Source organism: Lissotriton vulgaris, chromosome 4_1 (assembly GCF_964263255.1).
Source record: "Lissotriton vulgaris chromosome 4_1, aLisVul1.2, whole genome shotgun sequence".
NCBI lineage: Eukaryota > Metazoa > Chordata > Amphibia > Caudata > Salamandridae > Lissotriton > Lissotriton vulgaris.
Genome location: NC_141691.1, coordinates 74,849,719 through 74,873,327, shown reverse-complemented (window position 1 = coordinate 74,873,327; position 23,609 = coordinate 74,849,719). Strand labels below are relative to the sequence as shown.

Genomic DNA, 23,609 nt, shown 5'->3' with positions numbered 1-23,609 from the left:
GAGATCAGATCAAGGAGGACCAGTACCAAGAGACAAATAGAAAGAAGGATAAGAGACAAGAGGGCCAATACCACAGAGATCAGATCAAGGTGGACCAGTACCAAGAGACCAATAGAAAGAAGGATCAGAGACAGGAGGGCCAATACCACAGAGATCAGATCAAGAAGGACTAGTACCAAGAGACCAATAGAAAGAAGGATCAGAGACAGGAGGGCCAATACCACAGAGATCAGATCAAGAAGGACTAGTACCAAGAGACCAATAGAAAGAAGGATCAGAGACAGGAGGGCCAATACCACAGAGATCAGATCAAGGAGGACCAGTACCAAGAGACCAATAGAAAGAAGGATCAGAGACAAGAGGGCCGAGACATACAGAGATCCGATCAAGGAGGACCAGTACCAAGAGACCAATAGAAAGAAGGATCAGAGACAGGAGGGCCAATACCACAGAGATCGGATCAAAGAGGACCAGTACCAAGAGACCAATAGAAAGAAGGATCAGAGACAAGAGGGCCAAGACATACAGAGATCGGATCAAGGAGGACCAGTACCAAGAGACGAATAGAAAGAAGGATCAGAGACAGGAGGGCCAATACCACAGAGATCAGATCAAGGAAGACCAGTACCAAGAGACCAATAGAAAGAAGGCTCAGAGACAAGAGGGCCAATACCACAGAGATCAGATCAAGGTGGACCAGTACCTAGAGACCAATAGAAAGAAGGATCAGAGACAGGAGGGCCAATACCACAGAGATCAGATCAAGGAGGACCAGTACCAAGAGACAAATAGAAAGAAGGATAAGAGACAAGAGGGCCAATACCACAGAGATCAGATCAAGGTGGACCAGTACCTAGAGACCAATAGAAAGAAGGATCAGAGACAGGAGGGCCAATACCACAGAGATCAGATCAAGGAGGACCAGTACCAAGAGACAAATAGAAAGAAGGATAAGAGACAAGAGGGCCAATACCACAGAGATCAGATCAAGGTGGACCAGTACCAAGAGACCAATAGAAAGAAGGATCAGAGACAGGAGGGCCAATACCACAGAGATCAGATCAAGAAGGACTAGTACCAAGAGACCAATAGAAAGAAGGATCAGAGACAAGAGGGCCAAGACACACACAGATCGGATCAAGGAGGACCAGTACCAAGAGACCAATAGAAAGAAGGATCAGAGACAAGAGGGCCAATACCACAGAGATCGGATCAAAGAGGACCAGTACCAAAAGACCAATAGAAAGAAGGATCAGAGTCAAGAGGGCCAAGACACACAGAGATCGGATCAAGGAGGACCAGTACCAAGAGACCAATAGAAAGAAGGATCAGAGACAAGAGGGCCAAGACATACAGAGATCGGATCAAGGAGGACCAGTACCAAGAGACGAATAGAAAGAAGGATCAGAGACAGGAGGGCCAATACCACAGAGATCAGATCAAGGAAGACCAGTACCAAGAGACCAATAGAAAGAAGGATCAGAGACAAGTGGGCCAAGACACACACAGATCAGACCAAGGAGGACCAGTACCAATAGACTAATAGAAAGAAGGATCAGAGACAAGAGGGCCAAGACACACAGAGATAAGATCAAGGAGGACCAGTACCAAGAGACCAATAGAAAGAGGGCCAAGACCACAGAGATCAGATCAAAGAGGACCAATACCAAGAGACCAATAGAAAGAAGGATCAGAGACAAGAGGGCCAAGACACACAGAGATCACATCAAGGAGGACCGGTACCAAGAGACCAATAGAAAGAGGGCCAAGACCACAGAGATCAGATCAAAGAGGACCAGTACCAAGAGACCAATAGAAAGAAGGATCAGAGACAAGAGGGCCAAGACACACAGAGATCGGGTCAAGGAGGACCAGTACCAAGAGACCAATAGAAAGAGGGCCAAGACCACAGAGATCAGATCAAAGAGGACCAGTACCAAGAGACCAATAGAAAGAAGTATCAGAGACAGGAGGGCCAATACCACAGAGATCAGATCAAGGAGGACTAGTACCAAGAGACCAATAGAAAGAAGGATCAGAGACAAGAGGGCCGAGTCACACAGAGATCAGGTCAAGGAGGACCAGTACCAAGAGACCAATAAAGAGACAAGAGGGCCAAGATGCTCAAGTGTACAGAAAATCTAGCCAAGCGAATTCCTCAGTAGCGTATCTGGGATAAGACGCACTTCAAGACACTGAACTTTATTTTCCTGATTCCATCATAGTTGGAAATGGGTCAAACCACCTAATCACTCTTTCTTTCAATCAAATTATAATAGCTAACGACTGATGACAAGGTTTGTGTCTCTGTTTACTTACTGTACATCTCGATACAGAATTCCTTTCCATGCTGGTTGTTGGGTTCTCCAGGAGCCCAGTTCTGATAGTTGAAGTCAGTGCCATCGGTCCAAATAAAGGATCTCCCCTATAGATAAAGAGAGAAGATGCTTAGACAAGAGGCACACAGAGGTCAAGTGAAAGGATGTAATGAAAAGACCAGCAAGAAGATAGTTTGGAGGTAAATTGTTCCAGGCCTTGCAGTGATTTGCAGATTAATTGTAACCAAGAGGAAAGATAAATGTGACAGGAATATTTCTTCATTCAAAACATCTTCTGCCACATATATTTATCCACTGGAAAAGTAACCTAATGTAACTGGCACCAGTAGTGTCTATTTTGGGTCTCTCCTAGTGGTTGGTCTGCAACATTATACCCATGATTAGATTTTTTAGACACATTTTGTCTGTTGCACTACCTGGTGTTTTCCAGTCCTGGAATCTGTCTCTATAACTACACTGGCTCTATTTTATTATCAAGAGATTCCTTTTGAAGGAATGTTAGTATTTTACTGACACCAGTGGCCTTGTTTTAATTTTAAAATTTCAACCTAATAAAAGTGGCTTTATTTGCTATACATACCCTGAATATTGACTGGAGGCTTAGAAGGCTGAAAAACATTTAAAAATCTATAGACTGTATTAAGAAATATTTGCAGTAGTACAAATGCTTTTATTTTGATGCACGTTTGGTTTTGCACAAAATAAGCCAGATGCATATGCAGGGACACACTAGTACAAGTGCATGAACAGGTGTTTATTGATAAATATTCATAAACCTTTGTGTGCATGAAAACGGGTGGGCTTTTGTAATTGAGCGTTCAACATATTGATGCATCCACACACAAATGTAACTTTTGTTCGGTTCTTGGCCCAAGTGAAAGCTCACAGACAATAAGGGTCAAATTGTAAAGTTGAGCCATAAGCCTGATTCATGAATTTTAATTGTACCCATTTAGTAGAGCTGCAAATATACATGCCTGCCTGCAACAGTAGTCTTCTAGGGGATATTAGTGGGCAGGTACATATTGACTGGTTAGCCAGATAAATAGTGTAAAGGAGAGCCAGATTTAGCTGGCCATTAAGAAAAATGGGACAACAAGCAATGGCGGGATGGCGGCCATCTTGTACTGGGGATGCAACATCTGTGAGGCATTTGCATGTAAGTGCATATCCAGATGTACAATAGTTTGTAAAAAGGAGAGTACTTATTTTATTAAGATTAAAAACTGTAAAATCAGTTTTGGATAAAAACTTGTTATTTTAATATTCAGATAAGATGCAGGAATTACACTTCTGTTTCAGGAGCTTCAAGGTATGAATGAGTATGGGTTTAAAACACGTTTCATATGTTTTATTCATTTATGATAATACATTTTTGTAAATGTTCATGATCTTCCTTTTGGTGATTTTTAAGGCCTGGACTTTTTGGACTTCTTATGGAAGGCCTTGTGCTAGCTTTAGGCTGCTTTTATGTTCAAACCTGGCAACACACCAGCAGTTGACAAGCACCGGCAAATAGGGAATGCAGCAGACAGGTGGTAGGTGGACCCCGGATGGAGGGGCATGTACAATAGGCCAATGTTTCTTGGGTACACGTGCTGTGGGGCACTTGCAGGAGGTTAATTGAGTAATGGGGTTTCAGTGGAATGGGGAAGTGAAAGCAGAACACAAGAAAGTAACGCATCTGGATTATTCACAGTAGGAGTTCACTCTGCTGCTTGTGAATAAATGTGTTCATAGTATTCTCCCATAAGAGGGGTTTCAGGCATAGATTCTTATTGATCCCATGGCCCTTTCAGTCGCACTTATATTTTACTCAGCTGCACAATGTATCTTGGGAATGGTAGTTTTGATTTTTAACATGCTGAGCAGTGTTTTAAGTGGGCAGGGTCCTGTCTCTACTGAGCCCTCATTTCTTTAATTTACAGTTCTGTCTCAGCAAAAAAAATCTTCAAGCTAAAAAACAAAAGACTCTGGGTAACAGGATTAGAGGGTGTAGCTGAATAAAGCCATTGTGGAGGGGGTCTACTGGGGAAGGAAGGAGTAGGACCAGTAGGAGCAGGATAATGACAAGTAGGAGAATAAGGGCCAGAAGGAGGATCACGAGGAAGGCTAGTATGACGACAGCCACAAGGAACAAGACAAGAAAAACCATGCTCAGGGAGACCTAATCCATTGGAATCAGTGTTATCAATGCCAGAAGGGACCAGGAACAAATAGACAATAAGGAACAGGGCACAGGCATACAGGACAGGGGGAATCAGGACATGGGTGAGAAGGTTAAAGAGGGTCAGGATGATATGGAACAGGGGAATCTTGACTCAGTGGACAAGGGCCCGAAGGAACAGAAACACTAGGGGTAGAAGGAACAGAAGGCCAAGGACCATAACAACAAAGAGGGCTAAGAGGGCCTTGGTCCCCAACCAGGACCAGATGACGCGGACAACCAAGGCCAGGAGTAGCAGACCTAGGTAGACAGATCAAAGAGGACCAGTACCAAGAAACCAATAGAAAGAGGGCCAATACCACAGAGATCAGATCAAGGAGGACCAGTACCAAGAGACCAATAGAATAGAAAGAAGGATCAGAGACAGGAGGGCCAATACCACAGAGATCAGATCAAGGAGGACCAGTACCAAGAGACCAATAGAATAGAAAGAAGGATCAGAGACAGGTGGGCCAATACCACAGAGATCAGATTAAGAAGGACTAGTATCAAGAGACCAATAGAAAGAAGGACCAGAGACAGGTGGGCCAATACCACAGAGATCAGATCAAGGAGGACCAGTACCAAGAGACCATTAGAAAGAGGGCCAAGACACACAGAGATCAGATCAAGGAGGACCAGTACCAAGAGACCAATAGAAAGAAGGATCCGAGACAAGAGGGTCAAGGGCCAGCCGCGAATGGACCAGTCCCAGAAAGTCTATGATCGGAAAGGGCCTGAACTAGTAGGACCTGGAGACCCTATATCGGATTGATCAGGGATGATATAAAGGACCAGGAAGTCTAGGCCCAGAGGGGCCAGGATCAGTAGGTCCATGAGGGTCAGACTCGAGGGCGATCCTATATCAGGGTGACAAGGACAACATTAACCAGTGTGACCGTCAACATGGGAACCAGGAGGACCTGTGTAAAGGGGGTGAAGAAGTCCAGACCCAGAAGGACTTTAATAGAGGGGACCAGGGTAAGATTTACAAGGATAAAGTGGATCGGGCAAACCAGGAGGACCGGGGAGACATTTGTAGAGCTAGGGACATTAAGAGCAGTGGCTGCAAAAAATCTGATAGTTGAAGACCAGAACTAAGACCAGGACTAGATGGACCAGGATAACAAGGAGCAGAAGGATTAGGAAAAGGCAATCCAGGGAAATATATGAACCAGCGGAGCAGGAGAACTGATGGATGAGAATTAGGGTGAAGGGAGTGAAAAGGTCCACGGCCGGGAACCTGTGAAACAGGAGACGTAGGATACAAAGGACTAAGGGCCATATTTATGACCTGATTTGCATTGTTCTTGAACCACACAGTGTGGTGCAATAGCGACGCAATCCCTAAGTCATATATTTGAAGCCACGCAAACCCACTTTGCGTGGCTTTGAGTGGCTCAAAGAAATATGGAGTAACGCAGGGCAGCACAAATCACTGTGTTGTGTTAGTGTGCCCTGGGTAGGCGCTGCATGGGGGTTCCCACGCTGCTCCCATGGTTTTTTACATATTCCCAGACTTATAAGACATTGTAAATCTGGGAATGTGCCACATGGATACGGGGAGGCATAATGAGGAGAAATACCTTTATTTCTCCTTGTTTTTTTCCTCTTTCTCTGCGTGCTGCATTCTGCAGCACGCAGAGAAAGAGTAAAAATCTTCTCAGTATTGTTTTAGTGCCGGAAGGTACCCCTTCTTGCACAAAAACTATCCTCCCAAAGTGGCACCAGCGCAAGGGAAAAGGACAGGAAAGCGCCATATTGGATACATATGGAGCATTCCTGCCCTTTCCTTGTGACACCAGGCAGAGCAGCAAGCTGACTTGCTGCACTGCCCTGTATCACTAAAGTCATAAATATAGCCCTAAGTGCAGGAGTACATGGGCTGATGACCAGACAGACCAGTAAACACAGAGACAAAGACTTCTAAGGCTTCCATGCAGAACCATGAGGGCAATGTGCAGGGGGACTAGGGCTAGGAGGAACAGGACCATATTGAAGAAGACTACAGAGATCAGGACCTGGAGGGCAATGACCAGTAGTACCAGTAATTCAAGATAAGCAGGACAGGGACAAGAAAGACCAAGAAGATCAGTAGCAAGGGCTCCCAGAACACCAGAGCAAATAGTACTAGGTGAGCTAAAACGATCATGACCAGGAGGACTGGAAACAGGGCTAATTGGACATGAAGATTAGGACCTAGGGGACCACGGTTTAGATTACAGAGTGTGGCAGAGTAAGGGGAATTGGACAGTGGTGGCCAAGAGGACCAGGACCACAGTGACAAGGGTCAGAACGACCCAAATAAGGAGAACCTGGATCAAGAGCCCAGGGTCAATGGCGCAGTACTAGTATGACTAAAATGACACAAAAAAGGAGGACCAGGACAACCCAAACAAGAAAGACTAAGAGTCAGAACACAAGAGGCCAGAAGGGCATGGACCTGCAGTTTCAGACGTAGGAGGGTCAGGGTGAAAAGAACCAGGTCAAGGTGACCAGGGCCAAGAGGACCAGAAAGATTCAGAGCCAGGTGGGCCAAGGCTGGGGAGCCAGGAAGGGCTAAAAGGCAAGGTTTCTGATAACACGCACAATAGGACAAGAAGTACCAAGAAAACCAGAACTAGAGAGACCAAGGCTAGGATGGTGGGTGAACCAGGTCCATAAGAACTAGCCCAGGATAAACCAAATCTTAAGAGCCAGGACTAAGGAGATCATGACCAACAGACACATAATCTTGAGAAAGGCTTTTATAAGCCAGGAATGGCAGGTAGGTGAGTAGAGGAACACAAGAAACCAATCAATCAATCAAACAAACAGGATTTATAAAGCACTTCTATTCACCCGCAAGGGTATCTAGGCGCTGCAAGCTGTGCTGTTCAGGAGGAATTAGTTGAATAACTAGTTCTTGAGTCCCTTTCTGAAATCCTTAAGGGAGGATGAGGTGAAGGGGGAAGGTGTTCAAGGACTTAGCTGCGAGGTAGGAGAAATAGCTTCAGTGGATGCAAGGGTGTGAGCGAGGGAGAAGTAGGCGAAGTGCCAGGTGTCTGGAGGGCTGGTGGAAACTCATGCTGTGCTTGATGTATGCTGGTCCTGATTGTGCAGGGATTTGTAGGCCCGGGTCAGCATCTTTAATTGACATCTCTTGTGGAGTTTCTTGAGGAGAGGGTTGATGTGGGTTTGTCTATTTAGCTCAAGTAGGAGCCTGGCTACTGAGTTCTCTATAGTCTGAAGTCTCTTCAGGAGGTGTGCGGTAATTACTACGTAGAGTGTGTTGCCATAGTGCAGGCAGCTAGGGCTACCACAGGACTACTACCAGAGCCAGAAGGAAAGCATTCTAAGAGGACCAGGAAACAAAGACTAGGGGGGCCGGGAAGATCAGGGCAAAGAGGATGAGGATCTTGAATATCAGGATCAAGAGGACCAGGGCAAAGGTGATCAGGAACAGGATGATCACAGCCCGAAGGGCCTGGCCACAGGGATAGGAACAGGATGGCCAGAAAGATAAGCAACATGATGGCCAGGCCCAGGAGAACCAGATAAAGGAGATGATTGTATAGAAGCATAAGGTCAATGAGCAGGAAGACAGGGCCAGAAGGATCAGGACCAGTTCCAGAAAGGCCAGATTGAGGCAAATAGGACCAGGTGGTTGGAATAGTCAAAGAAAATGAGGGTAATCTGTACCAAGAGTACCAGGCGGCCCAGAGCCAGGAGGATTCGAAGGACCAGCACCAAGATGGCCAGAAACTAGCCTAGGAGTGCCAGAGGGATCATGATCATAGGAACAGGGACCAGAGTACTAAATGAAGCAGAAAGACCAGGACCTGTGGATAGCAGGACCGGGAGGAGGAAGATAAGTAGGACCAGAACAGTCAGTGTCAGGAAGACTAAGGGGACTAGACCTGGATGTCCAGGAGGATCACCAACCAAATGACAAGGCTCTGAGGGACACAAGCAAAGAGAACCAAGACCAAGAGGGTCCAGACCATTGGATTTAGTGAGGACCATGAGGACAAGGATGATCCAGACCAGGAAGACAAGGGCTAAGAGGGCAAGGCCTAAGAAGGCCAGGACACAAAAGGTCAGGTAGAGTGAGAGGACCAGCAGGACCAGGAACCGATGTACTAGGAATCAGATGAGCAGGGTGTGAAGGATCAGAAGAACCAGGTCAAATGGACGAGGGTCAAGAGAAAGAAAAGCAAGAGCTAGGAGAAGGAGGCCTGAATGAAAGGATCAGGATGGCCAGAAGGACCAGGACCAAGAGACATACAAAGACCCAAACAAGGAGGGGCAGAAACAAAAGGACCATCAGGACCAGAACGAGGAGGAAAGGGAGGACCGCGACGAGGAAAGCCAAGATGACAGGTGCCATGATGACCTAGGAGGGTGGCTAAGAACAGAATGACCTGAACAAGGAAAATCATGGCAAAGTGGACAAGTTACTCCAGGATGACAACGAGCAGGAGGACCAGGTCCATGAGTTGCATGACATGTTGGAGGAGGACTCAGAGAACTAATCAGGATCAGGTGGACTAAGGTAATTAAGTTCAGGGACCAGATGGGGAAGGATTAGGTGGCCTAGAAGGCTCAGAATAAACCGGAACAGGTACAGGGGGACCAGAGAGGTCACAACCAAGGGAAGCAGGATCTGAAGTTCCAAAGTGAAGCAGGAAGACTAGGTACTAGGGTATTAGGACTAGGCTGACAAGGATCAGAGGAACTAGGACAACCAGAGCCATGAGGACCAATGGGACCGGATCTGGACCAAAATGACCAGGCCCAGCCCAATGGAATCTAATAAAGAGGACCAGGATCAGCGGGAGCAGTACCAGGTGGACCACAAGGACCAGGGCAAGTAGAATTAGGATGACCCAAACCAAGAAGACTAGGCGTGCCAGTCTCAGGAGAACCAGGATAATAGGTCTAGGTAGATATGGACACAGCAGACCAGCAGGGTCAGGGTGAGGATCAATAATAACATTATCGGGAGGTCCAGGAAGGGCTAATGCATGGATAATCCAGGAGCAGGTCCAGGAAGACCAGGGTCAGGAAAGACTACAAACCAGATAACAGATTCAGGAAACCAGTACCAGGGTGACCTGAACTATTTAAACCAGAGCCAGGATCAGGAGAACCAAAATAGCCCAGAAAAGTAGGACTTAGAACAGGAGTAGGAGGAAGACCAGCACCTAAAGGCACAGAAGGACCTGGAACAGAAGAAAGAAGACAGAGGGCAGGAGGACACCTATGTTAGTCTAGGACACATGCATTAGGATATCCCTTTTGTAAATAGTTCTAATTCATGTTTCTTATGCTGCCAACCCTGAGAAATCCCACCTCTTCAGCCCACATATAGATCTGGTAAGTATTTGCTAACAAATTCGAAGCTGCAATATGAGTAAAAAGCAGGGACTGTTACGCTCTTACTTCTGAGTGATACCATAAGCTGGTACTGGCACAGTAGTCTGAGGGCATAGGGACTGAAACTTGGTGGAGGAGTTTAAAGGTGGATAGGTGAAAATGAGTGTGGTCTGTGAATGATGTCAGAAAGTGTTTGAGAAATGTAAATGGTTGATGTCAGGAAAAATGGTTAACAAAGGTGTTAAAAGCAAAATGACAACCGTGAACATTACCTACGCCATCTTGTCTGGTGGAAATTTCTATGTGCTCATAAGCTGCAGTCATTTGTATCTACCGCAGCCATTTTGTACTCTGTTGGTCACCTTTGTTTCACCCTGCCCTTACTAGAATCCCTCTGACCGACTTGGTATGTGTTCTGGGGGCTATAAACTCTATAGCCACGACAAACCTCAACACCACTTGCTGCCACAAACTCGTTTTTCCTCTCATCTCTGTTTACAGGCAAACCTTTGGACACTCTTACACAAACAGGTTCCAAATACCAAACAGACTCTTGCAAACATGGTGTATTGCACTGCAAACAGCAAGACTTGTTTTTGCCAACAATGGGACTTGTTTTTATCAACAGAACAAACTCTTAGATCTGGCTCGTCTCACATGTTTTAGACCCTGAAGCAAGGTCCAGCTGCAAGATAAGATTGTCTGTCTGACCTGGGTGGGAGGAGAATTACTGTTGGGCTTGTGTGACAACCTGCCCGGGGCGGGGACTCCAAGCTTGTGTAACCATGTTGATGAAACAAATGCATTGTGTCAAACTTGTATAAAAGGAAGAGCCAAAGGAGTTGCTGGCAGAACACCTCCCTCATACATCCTGGTGTCTGCAGTTGACGTGGTCTCCTCAAGAGAAATAAACCTTTTTCTTGTCTTCCAGTTTCCAGCGCTTGCCTCCTTATTTTGGTAATGAACCCAAGGTGAATTAGAGGTGGAAGCCTGCGCCGGGCAGCATTGGGTTTCTTAGAAGACTCGCTGCCTTTCACAAAGGGGTCAAAGGGCTCTGTTAACCAGCAAAGGGGAGCTCAGAGTAAAAAAGGTTCTGATGAGCAGAAGTGTGCGGTGATGGATGCTCCACATAGATCGTCTTAGATGGCCTAAAAATGGATTTTGGGTGACCCCCAGATTCCATGTGTGTGTGTATGTGGGGTGGGTATGGAACAAGTGCGTAGTAGTAAGAACCTTTTTGTGATGAAAGTCTAAGTGCATGGACCAGTGTGATGCATTTTGCTTTACATGATAGAGAGCAGATACAGCTTCATTACATATAGGGCATGTATTGATTGCATCCCTGTAGGTCAAGGGTGGAGACCCCGAACTGAAGTGAGGGAGAACTGAGAAAAGACTACCCAACAAAATTTTGGAAAGGATCTTTTGCAGCAAGGGGCTGTTGATGAGCTCTTCCTGAGTGACAACATAGGATAGATGTTAGGATTAAGGGATAAGTAAATGTGTCAAATTTTCTACGTAGGGCTGCCCTTTTGCCTGCGTATGATGACTGCTCAGGAACGATGATGCCAGCCAGGTGCTGAGATCTCATGCATCATTGTGTCCTTGTTTGGGATACTTCTGCTTGGAGCCAGCGCTATTGCACTTGTTCTGCAATTGCTGGGTGAGCCATCACATACCAACTAGGCTGTGTCTGAACTGCAGTCAGAAAATGATATTTGAAAGAGAATCACCCCAAATCAGTTCTGAAACCTCAAAAGTGGATCCACATCCCCTGTCTGGAAAATGAGTTTTAAGGTTGAACTGTAAAATAAACGATTTGTAGGCCGCAGGAATTGAGGTAACAAAGTGCATATTTGATCCCTGTCTTATTTCTTACAATATTTGTAATAATGTAAATGAATACAAATCTGGGAGTTTGTTGTTCTGTGTCTTTTATGCCTATATGTCTTTTTCTGATTTACTGGGAAATCAATTGATATTCCAATAATATTCAGGTCAAATAATTATAGCCCCATTCCTTTGCTTGTGGCTCCTCGACAGAAGAGTTCCTCTTTTGGCCCGACACAGTAGGGGCCGTCGAAGGAAGCCCTTTGTACTGTCTACCGTATTTAGAGTAAAACCTGGCTGTGAGGGACAGGGAAAAAAATGATGACCCTGGAACACTGGGGGAAATCTCCCAGTGTGTGGGACCATTAGCATTTTTGTTTTTCAAAAACAAACTCCTGCGTTTAGTATTTTTTTTAAAAAACAAAACATGTTTGAAAAGTTTGCTACCCAGCCATCATGTCTGACAGTTCTGTCCTGCATACGTTTTGTGCATAGACAGGAACGGACATGACAGCGGTTCCTGTCAATCTGGAGTGTTTTCCTCAAGACCTGATGACAAATCTAAATTTGACAGGCAGAGGTCCCTCTGGATGGCAAAGGTAGTGTCCTCTACTATCCTGAGAGAGTTAACTCCATCCTCAAAACTCTAAATGAGGCCCGTAGTTTTTCTTTGTTCTGTCATGAGATTGAAATGAAACCTCTCAATTATACTATTCTGGTCGCTTCGCAAGGAGCAAACGACATTTCCATTTCTGGATTTTGCTTTTACAATACATTGTTTTCAGTTGTTTTTTCTGATTTGTTTAATTGAACTGAACCAGAATGAATAATTCGAGAATACACTGGTTTGATGCAGAAAAAGAGATATTCTGATAAGATGGAACCTTTACTAGACCTATATCTGGCCCTGGTGCATTCCCATAGCTTTGTGAGTAAGAGTGAATACATAGCTATAGAAAGCTAAATAGCTTTAACTAGTCTTGCAAAGGTTTTCATCATCTTTATCAATAATCGCCTCTGTATTCTAATTAGTCACTTCTGCAGGTAAACCTAAATGAGTAGGAGAATTTGTGTGGCACAAGACAGATCCACAAAGGGCCTCTTGAGTCGCAATGTCTTGGCCTATGGGCTACAAAAGTGGCATTCTGTGCAATTTCTGTGAAAATAACTTAGAAACAATCAAATATTTGCAACCTATAGACCTATGAGTTAGTGCCTGCATCTAAGCCAGTTTTAGAACTTAGGGCCTCATGTAGCAAAATCATACGGTTTCTAACCACAAAAATGCTTATCATTAGGCACAAAATCCTTTTTATGAGTTAACAATTATTTCGACTAGTGAAAGGACTTTTGCAATTGATTCTAAATTGCAAATAGAAGGGTTGGTGAAAGGGATTTTCGCCCGTCTTTTCCAATTCTGAAAGGACGTTTTTGATAGTTTGTGACTGCAATTACTGTTGCAAACCATTTACGAGCTAACAACCCCTGAGTTTATGTGGTAGCTAATCTGCAAAGTGAAAGAGGTCCCTTTAGGACCCTTTTCTTTTGGAAATCATTTTTTCAGCCTCAGGGGGGAAGTTATCCAATACCGAAAAAAAAAATCAAACCATTACTGGTTTCTTTAAGAAAATCAGCTGCTTTGAAAAAAAAGAATGTTTTCCATTTTGGATTGCAGTCACAGAGATGATGATACGCTGAACCTTGCAAGCCACCATCTCTGTGATTACAACCAATCACAGAGGGTTGCAAATTGGCACCTGACTTGTAAATATTATGGAGGCAGGTCACAGTCAGTATTTTTTGGACTGACCGAACAGTACATAGGTCAGTTTGCAAAAAAGTATTCCATTTACAAAATTAATGTGTGGAATTTGTGGACACTTTTTGTAAGGGTTGGCGGAGTACTAATACACAGAATTCTGCAGAATTTATCAAAAACTCCGTGGATTCGGCAACTCCATTCTGTCTCACCACAATTAATAAAACAGAAACCTCACATACCCTTGGTAAAAGACAAGTAACTCTGTTATTATGTGCTAAAATGCCTTTAATCATCTCGCAAAAGTGAAAATGAAAATACAGCAAGCAGTGAGAGAGGTGATGATTTTGATGTCCTCACTAACCTAGGGAGAGAACCAAGCAGATGCCTTGAACACAAAGAGCACATCATGCTGAACGATTGGTGGTGGTCCAATCCTTCTAGGACCACCCCAAGCAAAGTGATGGGCAAAAAATACAATCCCAACCAAAGGCCCTGCAAAGCATTGTGGGTCAATATTCTAGGGTGCAGTGCATATTATAGTATCCAATATCAAAACATTCCTCAAGGGGCAGGCTCTCGGGCTCAGCTGCTAGCTAATACTATAATATTCACTAAACTCTAGAATCTCGCCCCATAATGCCTTGCTGGGGCTATGGTTGGAATTGTATTTTTGCCCATAAATTTGCTTGGGGTGGTCCTAGGAGGATGGGGCCACCACAATCACTAAGCTTGATATGCTCTTTGTGTTCAAGGCATCTGCTTTCCCTCCCCCTAGGTTAGGGGGGACCCCAAAATCATCACCTCTCTCATTTACTGATGTTTTTCAAAGCTCACTTTTTTGAATTGGTTTCATGCTTTGTAGCATGGAAATGTAAAGTTGATTTACCAAAGGGTTGTGGGTACAGAAGGTAATTCCATTGTGTTTTCAATGAAATACGTAGTTACCAAATCTCCGCAACTTCGAAGCAGAGTTCATTGCTCAGGATTAGTAAATATAAAAGTAATGCTTAAGGACCCTAATTTTCACAAAGATATGGACGCCAGTTGTGTTCACTCCTTGTTTGAAGTTCCACCTGGTGTAGGTACCTGTTGAAATCTGCATAAGGCGTAATAAAACAAAATTATGCTGTTTAGGCTTCAGCTGGCTAAATAGTGAAGTTCCTCTGCTACCTGGATGGCGACTGGCCAGGTTGAGCACACTGTCTACTATTTAGCAAGAAACCGGGTAAATGAGTTAAGGTTTTTGTTTGCTTGACTGCTGGCCAAATAGTACAAAACCGCTGCTATTTAGCAAGTTGGCAGGTAAATAGTGAAGCTCCTTTTTATTTGCAAGGCTGCCAGCCGAACAGTGCAGCATCTATACTATTTAGCCTGAGGCCGGGTAAATAGGGAAGTTTTTCTGCTATTTGCACAGCCTCTAGCTAAACAGTGCACAGTCTCTACCATTTGACCACGGCCGGGCAAATAGTGGAATTTTTATGCTATGTGCACTGTCGCTGGCCAAACCGATATTATTTAGCCAGTGGCTGGGTAAATAGCACATTAAACAAAAAATAGTCACCCGTATTGTGCTGTTGGGAAACTGGCAGCTTTTGCAACTTTGCGGGGTCTTGTTAATGTGACTGCTTGCGCTCATTAGCTTGCGGGTGTACCTGATGCTAGGCTACGAAGTTCTAGGATTTGATGAAGGTAAAAGGTAAGGGTGTGATGAGAAACATCAGAGACATTCAATGCACTGTTTCCGAACACCCATAAATTCTGACTTCTTAAGTATTCCTTGAGTTCCACAATGCACTTAAAGTTTTTAAGACATTTTTGCACTTTATGGACTTTGAATAGAGAGTGAAATGCATCTATCATTTGGAAATTCACAAGAGGCTGTAAGGAAGTGGAGGGTCAGACAAGAAGTGGAGGGTCAGACAATTAGCGGGAGAATGGAGAAATATTGAATTTTCATTGCACAAAAGGACAATAAAAAACGTAAATCATAGAATTTGTCATTTCCTAGCTATACGCATGTGTTCTTTACAGAATGTAGAATTTACAGGCGTACTGTTAGAACAAAAGTTACATCTTTTGTTCTAAATGCAATATATATTTCCACCAGTATTACCTTCAACAGCACTTGCATAGTTAATGGACAAACAAAAATGTTTCTGATTTAAGTGTTGACTTAAAGCACTCGCATCACAGTATGCAAGCTTACTGCACAGGTTTCAACCAATCTCAAAAGTTCAAGAACGCCTCATCCCCCCCTCCCCCCCGCTCACCCCCCCCCCCTCCCCTTCCCCCCACCACCACCACCACAGTTGCTCCGACAGTAGTACAGGTGTGAGGTGAAACGTACCTGTTGTAAGTGGATTCCTCCCACCCAGGCACGTGGGACCCCGCAGGGGAACAACGTTGAAAGTAATTGGTTGTCCCTGTGGGAGTGTATGGAGGCCAGGCGACCACCGCTGACGCGCCTCCTGCAGTACAACTGGCAAAGAAAGGGGGAATAAGATGTTAGCACACCACGTGGCACATTGGGTAGTCAGATCTATAGAATATGAAACAATACACCTGCATGGGGCCTTATGTTCGACCGATCTAAAACACTTCTTTCAAACAACTCACAGGATCCCTTCTCCATCATGGCTGGATGACAGGGCCCCTGTTTGCGGGAGCGCACCGTGCTGACGCAGAGACGCACAGTGCGCCATCCTACGTGTCATTTGCACTCAGAGGCCAGAGCAGCACTCTTAGAGGCTCTGGTCCTTTTCAGCTGCTGCTTCATCCTTCAATGCGGGCAGAGAGAGGCAAGGCTTCCCAGAAGGAGAGTGAGGCCCTGTCTGCCTGCATTTGGATTCAGTTGGAAGCTTGGGAGGGAGGAGGCGTTTAAAGGGCTGCACATCTAATGCTAAAAGGTCTTCTCAAAGCAGTCTCCTGCCAGTATTTTACAAGACATTTTTAGATGAGCCCCACACTTGGCTAAAAAAGATCACACTATAGACCAGCGGGATGTGTATCATGTTGCTTTAAATTAATTTCTTGTCATGTTGTAGAATGTTTTGATTCAACTTGGTTCCATTGTAGTTTGCATTCTTGTACAGAGCCAGCAGGACAGTTGCTGGGAATTAAGTCCTGTGTAGGCTGCGCCCTACCTTGCTCCTGTGCTCTTTTTAATAAACCCGACAGTTTCGGCTTTCTTCATATCTGGAAGAGTCATACTTTACAATGTGTGGCTCAACTGTACTATTTTGCATTACGTTGACCGATATGCACTCTCAGTAGAGCAGCCGGGACATCCACCAAACCCTAAATACCCCTTAAATCCCCTCTCCCCAGATCAACCTCCAATGAGGAGAATTTGTCTACATCTGATGAGGACTCCCTGATGGTTCTAGCTCCAAAAGAGCTTTCCTCGATGCTCGGTCCTCTGCGTTTCTGGACATCAACGGCAAAGCTCTTTCACTTGAAGTGCAAGCCCTTAAGCCTAGGGACTGGTTCCCTTCATCACCTGTGGCTAGGCCGCCCTTTAGGCTAGGATTCTGTTTGCTGAGCTGAGTTTCTGAGCAACTTTGCAATGGAGATCGGTCTACTTCCTGCTGGAGTCTGTTAGAGACTCTTAAGAGGAGCATTGGACCACCCTTTAGATGCCATAATATGATGTCTCATTGCTTAGGGTGGCAATTGAAGAAGGCATTGCCATATAATTTGCACCTCTATCTATAAAATCCTTTTTGCTGGCACATAAAATACTGTCGAGATTCACTGGGAATGTAGGATCTGCCCTAGGGCGCATTTCCAGACTATCTTCATTCACAAGCAGTGCTTGTAGTGCTTAAAAATATATATGTAAAATTTCATAATGTAAAAGAAAATATTTCCATCCAATTAGGTTAAAATGCATTTCGTTTTCCGTTCAGGTATCTGCATTATTTTATATGCAAATAACTGAAAGTGAAAACAAGTCACTTATAGAGTAGTTTGTTCCTTTTTAGACACATTTTTGAGACTGCCACCAGTGGATAATCGGATGGAAATATTTTCTTTTACGTTATGAAATTTAATTTGGTTAATGGGACCTCCACAGATGTGGAGAATTGTGACTTGTGTATTTATAATGCTACGAGGTCCCAGCCTGGAACTGAAAGCACTGTGAATATGCAAGTCGTGATTTTGAAATTGTGTTATACATAGAATAAGATTGCAAACTGATATGGTGTTTTAAGATAAAACACGTTTTTTAACATATATCATTTAGTAATCGGTAAACTGGACCTAGTGCAAACTTTTTTATTTTGTCTATTAAGAGTATATTTTCTAGAATTCAGCTTATAACACCCTGACATTACATATCAGAAAGATACAGTGAAGCTTCGAGGCACTCCAAAAATTAAGGCCTATACTGGCTCCTAAGTAGCCTTTACATTTGACAGTTAAAACATTGCTCACATTTACATTTCTTTCAGGTAGCAGGCACTCTGGTGAGAAGGCCTGTTTCTTCCTTAGCTCGCTGTCACTCCCTTAGCTCTCTGACCCTCCCTGAGCTTCACAGCACAGGAAAACCCCTCTCCACCCCAACCCTGCCCTCCCTTCACTTATTCGTGGAAGCACCTCAAGGGTCTCAATTATTGTTCAGGAATGTTTTTTTTTATTATTGGTTTTCATAACAAATAAAACAGGGCATCAAAGTATTTTGCAATAGACAGCATTTTATACAATTAGTACAAGAAACACATTTCTGATGTGGCTTCTGGGGTGCATTGTATCAGGTTTGGTCGCCCTCATCACTGTCTTTTCCCGCCATTTCGATTGATGGGGAGATGCAGATCTCTCCTCTATATAGATTCCACTTACCCCACTTTTTATCCCATTTTTTGGGACACACTCTGTTTTTAAACATTTCCTTTTCAGCAATCATACATTTATCCATTTCTTTTGCCCATCCCTTCGAGGTCGGTGCATCGCTTGCCCCCAGCGCATCGCGATATGTCGTTTGGCCATTGTGAACCCCAATGTGGCCAATTGTTGTTCTGTCGTAGTGAGATCTGTGTCGTCCCATATATTGAGAAGTCTGACCGTAGATGTTAAATGGATTCCTTTACCAATTGCGTTTTGTAAATGTCGTGTGACTTTTCTCCAGAATGGTACTATATTATGACAACTCCATAACACCTGATAGAATGTGGCCTCTTCGCTGCAGTCCCAGAAGCCATGTGGGTTATCTCTACACTCTATAGGAATGGTTCTTTTTTAATGGAAAATGTGGGAACTGCTTTTGTAAAATTAAAAAAAGCATGGCCATGTGGCTCCCCCTAGAACCTGTCCACTTCGACCTCTGTTTACATGCAGATGTCCTTCAAGTTGTGTCGAGGGGGTTGCAGGGAGGAGGCAGCAGGGTCGCCTTCAGATGCAGAGTTCTGATTCTTCAGACCCATCAGACCTCTGAGAAATGGCCAAGAAGAAGGAGTAAAGTATTGAGATCCTTGGATAGCATCGAAGCGATGGCCCAGAGGAAGGGGCTCTAAATGGGGGATCATTTTTTAGTTAACAAATGGCAAAGAAAGCTTTCTTTGAGAGATGTCTTGAGGAAGATAGGAAGTTATTGGGGATTTTTTTAAAGTGCCATTGGTGCAGCAGGTGCTGAGGCACTTGGGCCATGGTTGTGATGGGCCACCACATCCCAGTTTACTCCAGTATTGGAACTTTCATAGATTCCCATTGCTTGTATCATTCCCCGTCGTCGGAATGGGAGCCTCGGTAATAATATATATATATATATATATATCTATAGGTACATACACCCTAATAGGTGTAAAAAAGGTAAAAAATTAGGCCTAGGCCTCATTATCTTTTGCAGCCTATAGCTGTCATTATGTAAAAAGACCCAAAGTCCCCTTAGCAACCAATCAGATCAGCCTCACCCTGTAGAACCTTCCTGAGAAAGCTCAGAGCCTCAGATTTTCTACCGCTTCGTTGGTGACAGGGAGTCTCCTTAGAGCTCTGCTCTAACTTCAACTTGAGGTACTGTTTAAACAGTTTTCTTTAAGGATTTCTTTCAGCTTTGTCATGGCTGATAAGGAAAAGAAGAGCCTTTTCAGGTCTTGTGCCACTTGTGGCAAAAAACGACTTTATACAGAGGATCAACATCAAGACTGTATTTACTGTCTATACCCAGACCATAAGGTCGATAAGTGTAGTATATGCAGGAGAATGTCTGTTAAAACCCTCCGTGATCGTGAAGGACGGCTGCTTCTGTGGCTCAGGAAGTTGGAAAGGAGGGAGGAAGTAGTGTCTGGTGATGAGGAAGATGCCAGATCAACATCTTCAAAAACTTCATTGAAGAGGGGCGGATCGTCTGTGGACACTTCAACTGAACCCCCCTTAAAGGCTGTGCGTGTGACCTCTGATAGGTCTGGCAAGCCAGGGCCTATCGAATCTCCTCACGTGAGTGTAAAGGAGAGGGAAAGGCAGGCACTGCAGGTGCAGAAGGCTAAACTGGATGAGAGCTCGGCTGGGCCTTTCCACCAGGTTAAGGTAGCCAAGTCCGTCAAAAAACCGACTGTAGAGGCTTCTACAGGGGTCAAGAAGGACTCTAAATCATCTGAGGTGATTTTGTCTCCTCAGTCGTCGACGAGCCATCCAGCGACGACGAGGACGACGACGAGAGCGTCGACGAGGACCTCGATGTCGATTCCGACGACGAAGACTGGATCGACGACGGCGTCGTCGACGATGACCACGTCGACGGTTACCACCACGTCGACGAAGACCATCCCGTCGACGATGACTATTCCGTCGACGGTGGCAATCTCGATGACGACGATCCCGTCGACGAGGACGACGAGCCCGTCGACGACGACAGCTCCGTCGACGAGCCCGTCGACGATGGACCCGTCGACGATGACAGTTCCGTCGACGATCCCGTCGACGGTGGACCCGACGACGATGATGGTTCCGTCGACGATGCCGTCGACGGTGAAGGGACTCTCGTCGACGTTCCCGTCGACGACGATTCAGAATATAGAAACGGTGGATTTGTTTTCAACGCCGTTGACGACAGGAGCGCCAGAAAACAGCAGAAGGAGGAGGATAACCCCAGATATGACTTCTCCAAGGAAGGTACCATCATTACCTCCACCCCTTTTGTTGGATGAAGATGACTACTCAGAAGAGGAAAATGAGATGTATGGGGACGCTTACAGTCCATCACAATTGAATCTGAAATACCATGATTCGGATTTGGATGAGGAATATTATTATCAAAAGGAACAGCGGCCAGAGAGACAGGTTGCATACCAAGATACCCAACCACAGCAGGGGATGGTATCGATGCCTATAAGTCTTTTGACAGACTTGAGGGCTATGCTGGAGGAGTATAGGAGCAAGAAGGGGTCGCAACCTGTGGAAGGTCAAGCACAGGTTCAACCGCAGGTGGTGGCAGCACAGTCAGTGCGGCCTGCACAGGAAGAACATGAGAGGGCATATCCTCCGCAAGTCCAAGTGGATACCTCGGATGAAGATGAAACGGGGCAAAACCAAGATCAAGAGAGTGAATGGAACCAATATATTGCTCCGGATCCGGCTTCACCAGTGCCAGACCCGGTCGATTCGCCTCCGGCTGATGTAGGAGGTTTCTTCAGCCTGATGGAAAGAGCCACAGCGCGCTTTAAGTTAGCGATGCCGACAACATCTACAGATTGTTTTTTATACGATTTCAAAGAGGCATACCGTAAGGCCGTGCGCTCGATTCCCATTGTGGAGCACATATGGGAGGAAGGGAAGAAAGTGATGCAGACCCCAGCGACGGTCATTCCAACTCTTCCGCGCTTGGAGAAAAAATATAAAGCTCCAGATGACAGTCCCGCCTGTTTGATTGGACAACCTAGACCTGACTCGGTCATATCGCAGGCGGCACAGAAGAAATCGCGGAATCCTTCGGCCACCCTCACGACTCCGCCGGATAAGGAGGGTAGAAGGTTGGACAACGCTGGGAAGCGTTTTTCGTCGATGGCTAGCTTGCTGGTCAGAGCGGCGAATGCCTTGGCGATCCTAGCAAGGTACGACCGCCAGATGTGGAGTGATGTGGCACACTATGTGAATCTGCTAGCGGATGACCAGAAAGCGGAAGCACAGAAACTTCTGGAAGAGGGACAACGTTCCTCTTCGGAAATGATTGACTGCGCGATGGACATCGCCACCATCTCTTTCCGTGCCCTAGGCAGTGCAGCGGTTCTTCGGCGACAAGGATGGCTGAGAGCTACATACTTCCGGCCAGAGGTCCAGAATAGGATTTTGGATTTGCCCTTCGACGGGGACATGTTGTTTGGGAAACATGTCGACGATACCCTACAGGGTATAAAGAAGGACACAGAGACAGCAAGGGCTCTGGGGAACCTGCAATATAGAAAGACACCGTTCCGTGGAGCACGAGGAAGAGGTTTCTCTTCACCTAGAGGAGGTTATCAGCAACAGCGATATTCACAGCAGTCGCAGTCTTACAGGCCCCAGTACGGCAATCAATACTATCAGAGGCAGTCGCAATCCCAGTCTTTCTCTCGCCAGAACGCTCGTGGACGACAGGGGCGTCAGGGCAAGGACGCTGGCAAGCGTCAATAGCGGCCTCCCGACTCTGCCAACTGTTCCTTCGCTTCTGGGATCTCCAGTGGGCGGCAGGATATCACAACATCTGAGCAGCGGGGAAGAGATTACATCGGATCAGTGGGTATTAAATATCATCCGAAATGGGCATACTCTAGAATTCCAGGACTTTCCACCTACAAGAGCTCCCCACGCCGCTACTTCCAACCATCTGAACCTTCTTCAAGAGGAAGCTCAACAAATGCTTCAAAAAGGGGCGATCCAGCGTGTTCCCCTATCACAAAGGGGAGAAGGTTTCTATTCCAGATTTTTTCTGATCCGAAAAACAAAACAAAAGTGGCGTCCTATCCTGGACTTGAGGGAGCTCAACACCTATCTCACGAAACTATCGTTTCGGATGATTTCACTCCAGGACATATTGCGCCTCTTGAACCCAGGCGACTACATGGCAACATTAGACCTGGAAGATGCCTATTTTCATATCCCGATCCATCCAGCTCACAGACGTTTCCTTCGCTTTACAGTAGGCAAGAGTCACTTCCAGTTCATGGTGCTCCCATTTGGATTAAAGTCCGCTCCTCGGATATTCACAAAGGTGCTGGCACCGGTAGCGGCATTTCTGAGAAGACAGTCACTGGAAGTATTCCCGTACTTAGACGACTGGCTGCTGAAGGCCCCAAGCTTGCAAGAGGCATCGAAGGCAGTGGACACGTGCTTGAACCTCTTTATTCATCTGGGTTTACAACTCAACAAGGAAAAGTCAGTTCTTCAGCCTGCAAGTACGGTGAAGTTCTTGGGAGCGATACTCAATACTCAGGAGTGCAAGGCCTTCCCATCGGAAGAGAGACAGATGAAACTCATATCGTCAGCCACCCGTTGCCAAAAGAGAAGTTGGATGACAGTCAGGATGTACAAATCTCTTCTAGGGTCGATTTCATCCTGTATTCAATTGATTCCGCATTGCAGACTGCGAATGCGCCCCCTGCAGGAGGAGCTGGACCTTCAGTGGAGACAAGTGGAAGGTTCGTTCGACGACAGGGTGACGATAACCCAGCGGATGAAACGGTCGGTTTCATGGTGGATGAAAAGATCTCACCTCACTGTGGGACTCAGTTTCAAGGCTGCAAGGGCTCCTCAGGTCATTACCACGGACGCTTCTCTTCAAGGTTGGGGAGCGGTCATGCAAGACCTCCAGGTCAGTGGTCACTGGACTCCGGAAGAGCGTCATCTACATATCAACGTTCTGGAGCTAAGAGCTATTCGACTGGCAATGTTGGCTTTCCTCCCAAGGATTACAGATTCAGCAATCCTGGTGCGGACGGACAACACCACCGCAATGCATTACGTCAACAAGCAGGGAGGCACAAGATCGCCACTGCTTTCACAGGAAGCCCAAATACTGTGGGAATGGGCGATAGCGCAGAACATCACACTCGTAGCAGAACACCTTCCAGGAGTATGCAACACGAAGGCGGATACGCTAAGCCGCCTGAGAGCAGTCTCGCACGAGTGGGAATTGGAGGACGCA

The 23,609-nt window shown here is 45.6% G+C and overlaps 1 protein-coding gene across 1 annotated transcript in view; it reads right to left on the bottom strand.

Moving 5' to 3' along the window:
* The window catches only part of LOC147718398 (C-type Lectin CRL-like), a 42,569-nt gene that overhangs the window by 5,158 nt on the left and 13,802 nt on the right, over window positions 1-23,609 (bottom strand). The window contains exons 3-4 of the mRNA XM_086918337.1: window positions 15,843-15,974; window positions 2,320-2,425 (exon numbers count right to left, since the gene is read on the bottom strand). Of these exons, the coding sequence (XP_086774463.1) occupies window positions 2,320-2,425; window positions 15,843-15,974 (238 nt within the window). The remainder of the gene's footprint in view (window positions 1-2,319; window positions 2,426-15,842; window positions 15,975-23,609) is intronic.